At 36.9% G+C, this 15,702-nt stretch overlaps 3 protein-coding genes and 1 pseudogene across 3 annotated transcripts; 3 read left to right on the top strand and 1 right to left on the bottom strand.

Moving 5' to 3' along the window:
* Positions 1–402: 402 nt before the first annotated feature.
* LOC131650945 (uncharacterized) lies at positions 403–2,547 on the top strand. Its single transcript, XM_058920640.1, has 4 exons — positions 403–598; positions 735–824; positions 925–1,366; positions 1,521–2,547. Exons 1-4 carry the CDS (start codon positions 403–405, stop codon positions 2,488–2,490), a joined length of 1,698 nt encoding a protein of 565 aa, XP_058776623.1. The 3' UTR covers positions 2,491–2,547.
* Positions 2,548–2,803: 256 nt separating this feature from the next.
* Positions 2,804–3,737, top strand: LOC131650944 (uncharacterized). Its single transcript, XM_058920639.1, has one exon. It carries the CDS (start codon positions 2,937–2,939, stop codon positions 3,735–3,737), a length of 801 nt encoding a protein of 266 aa, XP_058776622.1. The 5' UTR covers positions 2,804–2,936.
* Positions 3,738–4,443: 706 nt separating this feature from the next.
* On the top strand, positions 4,444–12,635 carry LOC131650943 (uncharacterized; annotated as a pseudogene).
* Positions 12,636–13,476: 841 nt separating this feature from the next.
* On the bottom strand, positions 13,477–14,805 carry LOC131647730 (uncharacterized). Its single transcript, XM_058917584.1, has 6 exons — positions 14,582–14,805; positions 14,287–14,478; positions 14,090–14,200; positions 13,907–13,988; positions 13,718–13,813; positions 13,477–13,632 (listed from the first exon to the last, which is right to left on the bottom strand). The coding sequence occupies exons 1-6, from the start codon at positions 14,740–14,742 to the stop codon at positions 13,534–13,536; spliced, it is 741 nt and encodes a 246-aa protein (XP_058773567.1). The 5' UTR covers positions 14,743–14,805; the 3' UTR covers positions 13,477–13,533.
* Positions 14,806–15,702: the final 897 nt, after the last annotated feature.

Genomic DNA, 15,702 nt, shown 5'->3' with positions numbered 1-15,702 from the left:
TGTGTACAGAAACATATAACGAGCTATTAAGTGCCATGGGTGATCTGACAGGATATTAGCTATTATAAGATTGTAGAGAATACATGAAAATGGTAAATAACATATGAGAAGGGTTTCTGATGTAGAATCAATTATGCATCATAAATACATGTTTTAGTCATGAGCTGGGTTTTTCATCAGTCTGTGCATCTCACTAGCTTCCAATTTCTTGAAACACAGATGTGATGATGTCCCAAAACGATCTAGAGGAAGGCCGAGAAATAAAATGCAGCATCCAAATTTCCTGTTGAGACATCATACAGACCTCCCTAGCCAAACGAGGGTTCTGCCTCATCCCATGGCTCTTGATACACCCGGACCAAGGTACGAAACATTATGCTATTTGATTTTATACAATGACTAATGTCTTTATATAACTGGTTCTTTATTGGTTTCAACAGTAATGTCATTAGCCCACCGCCACCTGATCGGCGAATGTCACAATCCACGACCAATGACCATCGTAGGACAGAGCCAAAGCGTCCTATTTTTACACCTATGGTCAATGTGGATTTTAATAGTGACTCCGATGAGGATAGTGACTACGACCCATTTGCAAGTATGTTTAATAAGAGTTATATCATTATTATTTTCCCTTCAATAAACTGTTTTTGACTTAAACTTTTAATAGAACGCATCAGTCAACATAACCGAAATTTTCTCATGTCGGTAGTTATTGTGCATGTTTATGACAGCATACCTATCCGACGAGGAAAACTGTTCAGAGTCAGAAGATTTTGAAGCACCTTTTACAATCAACAACAATGCAACCGGACTTTCTGAAGGTAACTAATTTTTCTGCAGAATTTGGGTGCATTGCTACCAATATTACTATAACAATTATGGTATGATTTTCTAATCTAAATGTTGTCCCGGCTTATGTAGAATATTACGATATCGGTTCCCCTTTTATCGAATGTTGTTATTGCAAAGCCATGATGTGGTATCAAGAGCGGATGCACAAAAGTACACATTCAGCTAACCCAAAGTTTATGATGTGTTGTGGTAACGGTAAAGTCGAACTACCAATGCTAAGACATCATCCGGAACAACTTGCAAAACTTTTGTTTGATCATGAAAGTATAGTTAGCCGTAAGTTTCAACAACATATTCGACTATACAATATGATGTTTTCATTCACATCACCGGGAGCAAAGATAGACAATCGTTTTAACAATGGTCGCGGCCCTCCAACAATGAGAATACAAGGTCAAACGTGTCATCGAATTGGAAGTTTGCTGCCTCCTCAAGGGCAAAAACCCAAATTTGCACAATTATATATTTATGACACAGAAAATGAAGTCGAAAATCGCATGCATGGACTTAGGTAATTCCTTATGACTACGCACTGCCAAAGGTTTTACATAGCTTATATAATTTGTCATCTTTAATATTCATTGTCACATATTTTACATGAGATCTATTAGTTTGCCTATGCATACTCACTGTCACACGTTTGACAAATTTTTTCCTAATGTCAGGAACAAGGAAAACATTGATGAAGATGTTATAAACCAGTTGTCCAAGATGCTATACGAATTCAATCCTCATGCAAAAAGCTTCCAAATGGCGAAACAATGGTTAAACAATGGGGAACCTCAAAACCTCAAACTACGACTCATTTCTAGCCGATCCACCGATGGAAGGGTGTATAACCAACCTACAGTTTCTGAAGTTGCAGCCTCGGTTGTTGGTGATATAGACACGGCAGAAATGCGTGATATCATTATGCAAACAAGAGGAGGAGGACTTCAGAGAATCAATGAACTGCATGCTGCTTACATGGCTTACCAATATCCTTTGATTTTTCCTTATGGTGAGGATGGTTATAGACCTGATGTAGCTCATAGGGACTTGCCTTCCAACGGTAGCAGCGTAAGAAATAGGCTCACAATTCGGGAGTTTTTGGCATACCGCATTCAAACCAGGTTAAACGAAGCTAAGACTCTATTATCTTCTAGACGGTTGTTCCAGCAATTTCTGGTCGATGGTTACACAATGTTAGAGTCTGAGAAACTTGAATGGTTACGTAAAAACCAACCAAAACTTCGGGTTTCCAAGTACAACTCTTTAAATGAAGAGGGAGACCAGAATCAAACGCAAGGGAACAGCATAGGTAAAAGAGTTGTTTTGCTCTCCTCCTTTGTCGGAGGTCGTAGGTTTATGGATCAATTATACTACGATGGAATGGCTATATGCAGTAAGGTTGGATTTCCTGATTTGTTTATTACCTTTACTTGTAACCCAAATTGGCCAGAGATTCAAAGAGTACTTAGACCTCTTCATTTGAAGCCTCAAGATCGACCAGATATCATCTCGAGAGTATTCAAAATCAAGTTTGATCAGTTGCTTACAGATTTAACCAAAAAAGGTGTTCTTGGCAAAGTACTTGCCTGTAAGTTGATTATCCCCATTAACTTTGATGTCATTATTATTGTTTATAATTTATAACAATATATCTAAATTGGTTATGCTTTTCCAATTGTAGATATGTACACCATTGAGTTTCAAAAGAGAGGATTGCCTCATGCCCATATATTGATCTTCTTGCATCCTTCAAATAAATATCCAGGTCCAGAAGACATTGACAAGATAATCAGTGCTGAAGTGCCTGATCCTGAAACACACCCTCGGTTGTACAGTTTGGTCAAAGCTCACATGGTTCATGGTCCTTGTGGTTTGGCAAATCTCAACTCACCTTGCACGAAAGATGGGAGGTGCACCAAGTTTTACCTAAGAAATTTCAACCTACGACTATCGTGGACCAAGAAGGGTATCCTGTTTATAGGAGAAGAGACAACAAACACACTATTGAAAAAAATGGACTCATCTTTCACAGTGGTCATGTTGTTCCTCACAATCCAAGTTTGTTGTTGAAGTACGAAGCACACATTAACATGGAATGGTGCAGCCAAAGTACTTCTATCAAATACCTTTTCAAATATATAAACAAAGGTTCCGATAGAATTTCTGCAATCATACAAGGTCATGATAGAAACAACATCGACGAGATCAAGCAATATTTGGATTGTCGATACATCTCCCCAAGTGAAGCATGTTGGAGGATATTTTCCTATTCTATACATGGCAGAAAGCCAGCCGTAGAGAGATTGTATTTTCACATGGAAGGTGAAAACTCTGTGTACTACAAAGACTACGAGCAGGTTGGTGATGTGTTGCTCAAACCAAGTGTAACAGAGTCGATGTTTACAGCATGGTTCGAAGCAAACAAAACTTATGAAGAAGCAAGGTTACTAACTTATGGAGACTTTGTTTCTAAATTTGTCTATCACAAACGAAGTCGAAGTTGGAAACCAAGGAAACGAGGGTATACCATTGGTCGACTCATTTGGGTTCCTCAAAGCACTGGCGAGTTGTTTTATTTAAGGATGATGCTCACAGTCAAAAAGGGTCCTTTATGCTACCAAGACATCAAGACGGTTGACGGTAAAAAGCTAAAAACATTTCGAGATGCCTGCTTTGCAATGGGATTTTTACAAGATGATCGTGAATTTATCGAGGCCATTAAAGAGGCGCATCAATGGGGTTCAGGTCATTTTTTGCGCAAGCTGTATGTTACCATGTTACTGTCTTCTTCAATGAATAGACCCGAACATGTTTGGAGAAAGACTTGGATGTATCTATCGGATGGTATTCTTTATGATCAACGAGTCTTTGCAAGAGATCAAGGTATTTAATCTTTACTATATTTCTAATTGTTGTACTAATTTTTCATCTCAACTATTATGTTTAGCCGTTTGCATATTTGTTGGGTTCCTCTTTTATACTAACCACATACTATTTTATACTCATTACCCAACTATTTTGTCAAATCATGTATTTTCTAAACCTCTATTATATGTGCTACATACTGTTTCAATAGGAACCAAGACATATTGTGCAAATGGTAATTCAATTTGGTATTTGTAATTTGCTTTCTTTGTTATGTTCAAACACTACTCAAAACTAAAAATTCTTTGCTGAACCATTATAGTATAAGTGCATTATGTAGTGGTGTTGAGTAGGTAATTTTTGTGCATTCGTGCTTTAGCAATGTATCTGTGCTTCCATGCTTTGACCTGGTAGTTCTTTTTATTTATAAATCCAGTGTTTACTTTCAAAAACTATCCTTTTGAAACACGGCTTATGTTAAATACTAGCATAGTCACGGTTTTTAATAACCCATGCTGGTTTAGTAGTTATTACAGTCACGGTTTTATTACCAAATGAGCCTAATTTTTTATTCTTTATGTTTAACAATTAAATCTAAAACATTTATATGACTTGCTATTTTTTGTTAGAGATGCTTCAATTATGATTTGTTTTTGTTTGTTTTTTTCCATAGCTCTGACAATGAGTGATGTCGAGTTAAAAGAACGGACACTAATGGCTATTTAAACTCTATTACAAAATAATAATCGAAGTTTGAAGGACTTCAAGACAATGCCATATCCAAAAGATTTTGTTGAGTCCTTTACAGGAAATCGACTCCTTTATGATGAACGTCAATATGATGTTGTTGCTCAACAACAAATTTTTGAAAGTCTGTACGCTTCTCTTACAGGTAATAACAACCGTTACTTACACCAATTTATAATACTTCATCTTTCTATTTTTATTAACAACTCCGATTGGTATAATCTTCTGATATAGATGAACAGAGAAACATCTTTGAGGAGATCATGGATGTTGTAGAAAAGCAAGAAGGCGGAGTTTTTTTTTATATGGCTACGGTGGCACTGGTAAGACCTTCATGTGGAACACTCTATCAGCAGCCCTTAGATCTAAGGAAAAAATTGTTCTGCCGGTTGCTTCGAGTGGGATTGCAAGTTTGTTGTTACCAGGTGGAAGAACAGCTCATTCTAGATTTAAGATTCCTGTCCCTACTTTAGAAACTTCTATATGCAACATTGAAAAACAAGATCATCTTGCCGAGCTTCTAAAGATGACAGATCTAATCATATGGGATGAGGCTCCTATGGCTAACAAGTTTTGCTTTGAATCACTCGACAAATCCTTGAGAGACATTATGAGTGGAACCACACATGCTTCTAAAAGAGTTTTTGGAGGTAAGGTTGTTGTGTTTGGAGGTGACTTCAGACAAATTCTACCTGTTATACCAAGAGGTACTAGATCTGATATTATCCATGCAACAATCAATGCTTCTTATATTTGGGATCATTGTAGAGTCTTAAGGCTTACAAAAAACATGCGCTTGCAAACTGGTCAACCCACTTCTACAGCTGATGAGATAAGGAGTTTTTCTGAGTGGATTTTAAAAATTGGAGATGGCACGATGTGTGAGCCAAATGATGGCTATGCTGATATTTGTATTCCAAATGAGTTCTTAATTTCTAGCTTTTCAGATCCGATTAAGGGAATTGTTGAAGATACGTACCCTGATCTCATTCATAACTATCTTGATTCCAATTATCTTCAAAGTCGTGCGATCTTAGCTTGGACAATCGAAGTAGTCGATGATATCAACCAATATATAACAAATCTTCTTCCAGGTATTCAATTTATTTCCGTTAATGATAACAGTTTCCTTATCTCAATATATAAATGCATGTTGTCCATACATATTTTCTGAATATAGGTATTTTTCAATTGTTGTAGGAGAAGAGAAAGAATACTTTAGTAGTGATTCTATTTGTGGTGTCGTTTTCTTTTACCTCCCCGTTTCACTTGGGAGGACGGCACGCTAGACCCTTCACGCGAAATTTGGAAGGAGAATGCGCCCGTGGTGGGATGAATTTTGTTTCAGTTCTTCCTACGATATCACACGAACTTTCTTATTTGTCCTACGAGTAGGAAAGGGAAAAAAAGATCTCAACTAAACCCTAGGAGTTTGCTAAGTGTGGGGATTTCACTTAGACTAGAAATTCTAGAGTCCGGGAGGTCGGTTATACATAGGGAAGTGTTTAAACACCCTACATATCTGTAGTACTCTACAGGAACCTTCTCTGTGTCATTGTGATTGTGTTTGCTGCTAATGATTGGGAAAGTTTCTCCTTTGTGTTAGGAGAAGGAATTGAATTGATTTTAAAAGACAGACAGATAGACAGACTGACTATTTTTGGTATTTTATTAGCTCGCTGAGATTCCTTGTGAACCTCATGCCTACATATCCCTAGTGGAAGTCAGAGCTTAATGTAGTTCGGGGAACTAACTAGGGAAATTAATTGTTTTTTTGTGCCTTGCTTGAAGCTCAAGGTTGAAGCTTGGAATTAAATCTCTGTTTACAGTAAAGAGACATGAAATCATCTCTGCAGAGAGGTATTTGTACCATTCTACCACAAACATTTAAAGGAGTGACAGAATAACTGAATTCATTTCATTCAAGAGGGGGACCTTACTTGTGTGTGCAAGTATGCCAGTCAGATGCCTCTTAAATGAAAGAAAGTTGCTCGTCCAAATTAGGGAAAGTGTACAAGTCTGGGGATGTGCCAGAGCATGTCTTTCAGAGTCCTAAATGGGAGACTTTGATTGAAATTGAAATTGAAATGTTTGTTTGTTTGAATGTGGTAGAGTAGTAAAAATATCTCTTTATAGAGATAAGCTATGTCTATCTACTGTATAAAAGATTTGAATTTAGCTGGCTTGTATGAGGCCCAAGCTTGAGGCTTTTTGATTGATTAATTAATATTGACTCTGGGAGATGACTCCACTGAGGATTAATTACAGGGTATTTTTGTGTTCTGTACAAAGCCCAGAATTGAGGCTGACTCTACTTAGGGAGACTCTATTTGTGTGCCTTGTACAAAGCCCAAGGTTGTGGCTAACTGTTGAGTATAATTGAATGAATGACTCTATTTTATGTGCCTTGTACAAAGCCCAAGGTTGTGGCTGACTCTAGCTAGGGAAAACATTATTTTCTGCCTTGTACAAAGCCCAAGGTTGTGGCGGACTCTTAAATGAATTAAGTATGGATGACTATATGGGGAAAGATCCTAAGTGTTAGGAATCTTTGACACATGAAAAATATGGTTTATCTGCCTTGTACAAAGCCCAAGGTTGTGGCTACTGAGTGATGAAGAACTCACTGGGGAGACTCTATTATCTGCCTTGTACAATGCCCAAGGTTGAGGCTGACTCTTGACAGGGGAGTTTTATTGTTTGGGTGCCTTGTATGAAGCCCAAGGTTGAGGCTAACTGTTTTTGTTGGTTTTGACTCTACTGAGGAGGTTTTATTTATTAAAAGACTGTTTTTCTTTGGAAGCTAACCCTTTCCAGGGATTTTGACTCAGCTGGTGAATTTGTCTGTTAAAAGACCGACTTTATCATGTTTTTTTGGAGGCTGACCCTTTCCAGGGGTTTTGACTCTTTTGGGGAAATTATCTCCTAAGAGAAATGAATCTTTATTATTTGACATTTTTTTTTATTAATTGACTTTGGAGGCTAACCCTTTCCAGGGGTTTTTATTGAAATGAAGGAATGTGTGGAAGCTAACCCTTTCCAGGGATTTTGACATTTTAGACAGATGTTGGAGGCTAACCCTTTCCAGGGGTTTTGACATTTTAGACAGATGTTGGAGGCTAACCCTTTCCAGGGGTTTTTATTGAAATGAATGGCAGAAAGATTATCTAATGGAGACTTCTTGTTTAAAGCCTAAGATGAAGGCTGACTCAATGCTGAGGATGACCAAACATGGATCCTAGACTCTGCTAAGGAAGATTGATGAAGATAAGGGTGACAGAGACTGTCCATGTCTCTCATTCCAAAAATGTACTCAATGTGAAATTGAGACAAACTTAGCTTGTTTTAAAGTCTGGTTTAAATTGGAAGAAACTCACCAGGGTAGGCTAAAAGGTGACTAAAGACCTGTTCCTATGTTTATAAGAAACCTGATGGGTCCTTGTATACAAGCTCAAGAGGAAGCTGGAAATGCTTTTAAGAAGCCTGTGGGTCCTTGTACAAAGCCCAAGAGGAGGCTAATCGAGGGTCCTTGTTATAGCACAAGAGAAAGCTATGTGGTTTTGAACTTATTTTGGCTCTAAGCAAATGGGTAAAAGGTTTCACCGGGAATAATTCCTCTTTGGGTGGATGTGTCCTATATTTTGGATTCTAAGGTTTTTACCAAGATGTTTCACCGGGAATAATTCATCTTGGGGGTTTGAACTACAGATCTCTAATTAGGAAAGAGCCTTCACCGGGAAGACATTCTCAATCCTAGGTCATATTCCTAATATATATATATAGTTTAACTGTCCTAAGGTTTATACTCAAACGCAGTTCTAAACTAATATATGCACAGTTTATATTTGACAGTAATTTAAATAAAGACTGTAAATTGAAAGCTTGTAAAGCCTAACCTGGATGGAGTGGAGGCCATTGAAGAAGTATGTACAGAGCCTCAACAGTATTTTTGTTGTTTTGTTGATAACAGTTGAATATATATGATAAACAGTTAATGTTTTTTTTGAAAACAGAAGAAGTGAAGATGGACAAAGGTCACATAGGTATCTGAAGAGTTTCACCGGGAATAATGCCCTTCAAATACCAGAAGAATGTTTTGAAAACAGAAAGAGGATTTTAAAAATACAGTTTTGAAAACAAGCTAAGAAGAGAAGGTTTTTGGGACTTACACTCTATTAGAGGCCCAGTACTTTACAGTACTGGTGTAAAAACAATTTGAAAAAAATGATTTGGAATGATACAAGGTTTTGTTGTTTGAAAACCTTAATCATTTGATTTTATCAGAGATTGAAAACAGTTTTGAGATTTGACAAAAGTCAACTTAATTAAAGTAAAAATAAAGATTTTTACTTAATTAAGACCTAAACAATTAGGGTTTTATCATAAAATTATTTATAAAAATGATTAGGTTAAATCAAAGTGAATATATATATTTAAAGTATTTAAGAAAACACTTAAAAAACATACTATTTTAAACCTAATTAAAATTCAAGAAATACATAATATTTTTATGATTTTTTTGACTATTCACAAAATAGGTATATTAAATAATAGGTGTATGAAAAATGAAGTGAAAATGATTTATTTTGATAGGTTAAATAAATATGTGAAGTTGTGAAGAGAAATGAAAGAAATTAGTGTTAAAAAATAAGTTTTGGCCCTTGGAGGGTTTGAACCCACGCCCTTGAGGTCACCAGTCCAAAACAACACCACTGAGCCAACGCGCGCTCAGTGTTAATGACTTGCCTTCATTTGGTTATGTTTCAAAACAAGTTGTAAATCTTTGAAAAAATAAAAGAATCAAAAAGTCTGGGGCGAGGGGGATTCGAACCCCAGACCTTGGGCATGAGGAGACTAAGAGCGCATGTGTGGCCACTAGGGCAAGTTATTCAGTCGTTAATAAAACGCACACCATTCAAAATAAAATAAACTCTCCCCTGAGAATTCAAATTTGCGCGCCACCACCATCTTCATCTTCAACCTCAAGCTCTCCATTTTTGAATTTCTGAACTTACTCGTTTCTCAACCATTTGCAACGATGTAAACATGAAACTTGCTCTAAATTCACTCACGATTCTAAATATGTAACTAACATGAACTATCATTAACTACATCTAACTAATTTACCAGAAATCGTGAAGAACCCTAAAATTTCAAAATTAAATTAAATGACTATACTGAAAGATAAATGGATGATGATAGAGGGTTTTCAATCCTCTGATGATGCTGAACAAGATAGAATCGAGCTATTTCACAAAGAGTACTTAAATTAAAGAGAGGGAGTTCAGAAACTTACCTCTGAAAATGGAGATCGTGAGGATGATAGAGAGCAACTGGGCTTGTATGAATGATCCCAAAAGCTTCCTTGTGGCTCAGTGATGCTAACTGAATGCTTGTAATGACCTCAAACCTCCTGAATTGTTCTATGGACCTCCCTCGATTTCAGCTTCAAGTGAACATGGAGGGTGTTGATTCTCGAGTTACAGATGAGCTGCAGCCATCTGGTTAGCTTCACTATGACCTGAGGAGTGTGTCTGGATGATTGGCTTGCCTTGAAACCTTCTGAATCACTCCATGGACCTCCAACTGCAGATGCTCCAAAGTGAGAGCAACAATGGTGTTCCTCCACCTACAGAAGTGATCCAGGTGCTTGGATCACCTCAAATGACCTCCCTTGAGATGTTAGAATGCTCACTTCCCAAAGATAAGCTCTGGTTTGAAGAAATCGATTCTTCTTGCCAAAGAACTTTGAAAAACAATGAACAAGAGAAGAGAAAGAGAAAGCAAGTAATATGGTTGCTTTGGTGTGTTTTTCTACTGAATTGTGCTCTCCTATTTATAGGCAAATGTCTCAGTACTGAGTGAGAGAGTGAGCTTGCTTAGTGAAGCAAGTTTGGTTTCTTAGCCATGAAGAAATTTCAAAGAATATCCAAGTGTGATCATTGCATTTTCGAGCCACCTCCCCTATCCATTGATTCTATCTGATCTTAGGGGACAATTCAGATGCAAAGTGAGCTCTAATTGGTTGATGAGAAGATTCCTTGGGTGATTCATCAATTTGCCATAAATTCTCAAATGTAATCATTACATAATCACATGTTCTTGTTTTAGGAATCTTCTTCAATTATCATGGCATGGTGAAAATGAATGCATGGCATGTTTGCAGATGTATTATGGGTCATGTAGCATCTGTATTTGAGGTCATGTGCACAAAACTTCAAAGTTCCAAAATGATGCATGACCTATAATTTCACTTCATGAGGCCAACTTTGAACAAGCATAACTCTTAGCTCAAATTGAATTTTGAGAAGGTTGAACACAATTTGGAAAGCCCTAAACATCTACTTTAAATCATTAGTTTATGTCTTCTTCAGAATCCTTTGGGAAATTTGTAAAAAATGAGGCCAAAGTTGGAAGAAAACTAGGTTAAAACACTTAGAAAAATTTCTAAGTGTTTATGACCTAAACTTCAAAATTTCCAAAACTTCATAAATGGTTGATCTTTTGAAAAAAGTTCCCTTGTAAGATGTTGTTTTATTTGGCAAGATCTACAACTTTCATGTTGGAAGTTTTTTGAGTTGTGTAGGTGAAATTTTGAGATCTCACCATGCCCTCAAAAACCCTAATTCCCGACTTTTCGCTCTTTGATGAATTTCTTTGAATTTCTTTGGCCAAATGACTTTGACATCCATATATTGATGATATTGATCTTTGAAAGTCATTTTTTGACCAAAAACCTTAAAAGTCAATGATGATCCTTCACAGTTGACTTTTTCCTGACAAAGTGAATTTTTGGGCTTTTGTGTAGAAATAAGATCTTCTCCCCAAATGGATGATATAAATGGATTATATGGAGGTAGTAGAGACTCTTGAATCATGTCTTGAGTTTTGGATTCATGCCCTGATCAGAAGTCAACTATCTTGGTGAATTAGGTCAAAACCCTAATTTGTCGACCATGTGAAAATAATGACTGTAGACTTTGAATTGAAGTGTGATGTCCAGTAGATCTTGTCATATGAGTTATTTGAAGATGATTGATGTCTTTGAATGGTTCCCTGGGGCTTTTTAGGGTTTCCCAAAAGTGATCCCTGATTTTAGTCCTTGATAGGCTCAAAACCCTAGTCTGGTGACCTGAGTAAACCTGTACTCATATGACTGGATGTCTAATCAATCATAGATGAGAAAAGTGAAGTTTTTGAGCCCCATGATTGTATTAGAGACTAGTCTTTGTATTGATTGATCCTTTGCCTGAGCTTTCTTGTCTTTGAGCATCCTCGATTAGGTACCAGATGGAGAAATGACTGCTCTGGGTACTTGTCTTGACCTGATGAAAAATCCTGAAGATATGTCATCTCAGGGGGGTCAAAAATTAGGGTATGACACTATTGATAAATCTGATGCAAGTAGCTTTGATGCATATGAGCACGTTACACCCGAGTTCCTAAATGCTCTTAAGACTTCGGGATTGCCTAACCATTCAATCAAGTTAAAAGTTGGGGCCACTATTATGTTAATGCGCAACCTAGACCAATCTGAAGGTTTGTGCAATGGTACAAGGCTAACTGTTACTAGGCTTGCTGCTCATGTCATTGAAGCTAAGATCATTTCTGGAAAAAATGTTGGTAACTTATTTTATATTCCTAGAATGTCTTTGTCCCCTTCACAATCACCATGGCCATTTAAACTGGTGAGACGCCAATTTCCAATTATTGTTTCCTTCGCCATGACTATTAACAAGTCTCAAGGCCAATCACTTGATAATGTTGGTTTGTACTTGCCAAAAGAAGTTTTTAGTCATGGCCAATTATACGTGGCAATCTCAAGAGTAAAATCTAAAAAGGGATTAAGGATTCTTATTCATGACAAAGATAAGGAACCTATGCTCTCTACCACCAATGTTGTATTCAAAGAAGTGTTCCATAACATTTGAAAGGTGTGCTTTTAAAAATATATAATTTTATCATTCCATTTATGAATTTAGGATAAATTGTTGTTCTTTACTGCCACTATATATGAGTCTTTTGTTTCCTTGCTGTTTCAGATACAAACATCCTTTTCATTTTGGTGAACCATCTTGCAGCTTTTATCTCCTTTTTGTTATCCGTGGCTACATGAAGTGGAGACTCCTTTTGCAGCTGTCTCTCAACTATTACATGCAAAGAATTGTTGTCACATTAACTATCATTCTTATGTTATAAATTTATCAAAACAACTCTTATTTGAACAATGTCTTTACTTCATAAATCTTATTTGTTTTAATGTGGGCCTTAGATCATTTGATCCTTTTATTGAGCTCGACAAAAGGTAGAAATACCACTACAACGAGGAAGGGCTTTAAAAGCGCTTTTTATAGCCTTTAAAAGCGCTTAAAAGCACTGTGAAAGCTGGCGCTGGCGTAGCTAACAAAAGCGCTTCTAAAAGCGCTCTGGTAGGCCCCCCCTATAAGAGCGCTTTTCTGGAAAAAGCGCTCTTGTAGGCCCCCCTTTAAGAGCGCTTTTCAGGAAAAAGCGCTCTGGTAGGCCCCCCTTTAAGTGCGCTTTTTCCAGAAAAGCGCTGTGATAGGCCCCCCTGTGAGAGTAAAAAATAAAAAAAAAAACGCAACATACTAAAGCGCTTTTGGAAAAGCGCTCTTATAGGGTGGGCTTTAAGAGCGCTTTTTCCAGAAAAAATGCTCTGATAGCCCCCCCTATAAGAGCGCTTTTACAAAAGCGCTTTAGTATGTTGCTTTTTTTTTTATTTTTTTTGCTTTTTTATTAATCTTTGGCAGCGCTTTTACAAAGAAGCGCTTTAGTAGGTGGGCCTATAAGAGCGCTTTTTAAAAGCGCTTTCGTTGCTAAATGAGGTATTTTAATGTGCAGCCTATAATTTAATCCTCCCAGTCGACCTGTAATATTTTCGACCTGTAATATGTTTTCAGCCTGTAATATTTTCGACCTGTAATTTATTTTCGACGATATTATTTCAGCCATCAGTAAGACAATTTATATACTAATATAATACCATTGTAATATCCAAAATTATATATATACATCATTACAACATCAATAATATTATAGTTCAATTCGACACAAATCCTACATGAAAAAGCTCTTAATATAAAAATGACACAAATCCTCTTTTATTTCTTCCAACTTAAGTTTCGGGTATCCAGCGGCACGGAATTCGTCAAGGTACTACAAAACAAAAACAAAATATGAATGATACATTTAGTTAAATGTAATAAATTATATGAAATTATCTTAAGTTATAAATTCATACCGTGAGCGGAATCTCTAATTGATTTGCCTGAAGGATTTCTTTCATAAACCTCAATACAAAGTATCCGCAATCGTAACTGTTTCGCTGTTGCGGACACTACATAGAAAAACAAATAAGATTCTATAGTTGTGCATTGTTTTATCAAGTAGCATAAACATATTATAAGCAACATTGTGAAAAATAATGTACCTGCACTTGGATCCAAGTAATGTTGTTAGATTTAGTTCGGGATACCTGTGCGTCCCGTTGACTTCGGAACACTTGTATTGATCTAATTAACAAATATATAAAAGCATATGTTTAGATCAATCCCACAAATAAGTAAATATATATAAATATACACGAATATATATTTAGAACGATCCCACTTACAAATCAACGATGTCCTTCATGGCCGGATAATTGGTCCATTCACCATTTACCGAATTCAGATAATACACGACTTCCCTTATAGGGTTGATAGCAAGCAGCAACCAGTGTGCTCTATAAATAAAAACAATAGGTTATATGAAAATTTTGCTATACACAAAAGAAACAGAGATTAGATGAACAAAGAATGAGAAACTAACCCTACTGGTCGGGTATTATACGCCCAAAGATGCAGACATTCTGTATTGCCGGTGGACATGAATCTATCGACTAATCGCTGTCTAACTGATTCCCGTTCCGAAGCAATTGCCATTCCGCTGCAGTGGGCGGAAGACACGAAACGGAATCTGTTAGACAACGGAGTCCCGCGCAACACTCTGTCATACAACAACCTTAAATAAAAACATAATAAACATTAGATTATTTTCATTGAAATGTGTAAATAAATTATATTGTGGGACTAATTAAATAATATATCGGATGAGTGAATATTACCGGATGTATGAGTGCATGTTAGTGACGCCTAGTTGATCATGCTTAAAAATCTCCTCCAAGTCATCAATTGTAATAAGTGACTTGAATTCAATACCGAAGACACTCTCATCCATAACGATTTCACGTAAAGCACCATCCTTCATATCGGACATATCAACCATTGTTGCGAGCGTCGACCGGTACCGAGGCACAAAAGCACCGCCTTTTTTTCCCGCTGGCTTCGGAGGACCAGTGTGTGGTACGGTACGAACTTGCTGCGTCACTTGTTGTGACTCCCGAGCGGATGCCTAAAAATCATATAAGTTAGGTAAAATGTAAAATCATGCAGATTTAGATTCAGATTAATTATTAACACTTTAAATGTACCTCTTTTAGTGATGCAACGGACTCCTCCTCCTGTAAAATCCCTTTACCCTTAACTGTGGGTTTTATAGGAGCAGTCTAAAATTAAAATGTAAAAAATAATTAATAAACGGTTTAGAATTGACATTCGAAAACTAAATGATTCATAATCGTTTTCAATATACCTCATCACTAATGGTAATGAGCTCCGAGGGCCATGCAACAAATGATCCTATTGCATCTCGCAGCAATGTCGTCTCTGAGACCATGTCAGGTACCGGTAGCATCGCATCATGATCTACTACAACATCCACCGATACTTTCAGGTGTCCATCCGGGAGCGGTCTATGGTGAAGTAAATCTCCCAAAGTGTTGTGCACTTTTCCCTTGCCAACTAGTCGATAACTCGGTTCCGATAAGTATAGTTGGCAAGATGAAATGCCCTAAACCAATAGTAAATATAAAGTCATTATCATTAATAAAATAGAACAATTTAAAAGGAAAAAAATTATAATTACCTCGGGAAATTTCCTTTGATAGTTGATACTAGCCTTATCACTAGTTTCTTTCACCGATGAAGTGTTGCACTTTTCTCTCATATACACCTCTTTATCTCTTTGCAATTCAGAGACTTGTGCTTGCAATTCCGCCAACTTTTGCAACACTTCTTCATTTGAAGGATTTCTTCTCCTAGGACTCTTGTAAAAAGAGGTTGGAGTCACACCATGACCCTTACCCCTCACCCGACCGGGATACTCAGGAGCATCTAGTGCTCTACT

The sequence above is a fragment of the Vicia villosa genome, linkage group LG2 (genome assembly GCF_029867415.1).
Source record: "Vicia villosa cultivar HV-30 ecotype Madison, WI linkage group LG2, Vvil1.0, whole genome shotgun sequence".
Taxonomy (NCBI): domain Eukaryota; kingdom Viridiplantae; phylum Streptophyta; class Magnoliopsida; order Fabales; family Fabaceae; genus Vicia; species Vicia villosa.
This window is presented reverse-complemented; position numbering and strand designations above follow the sequence as displayed.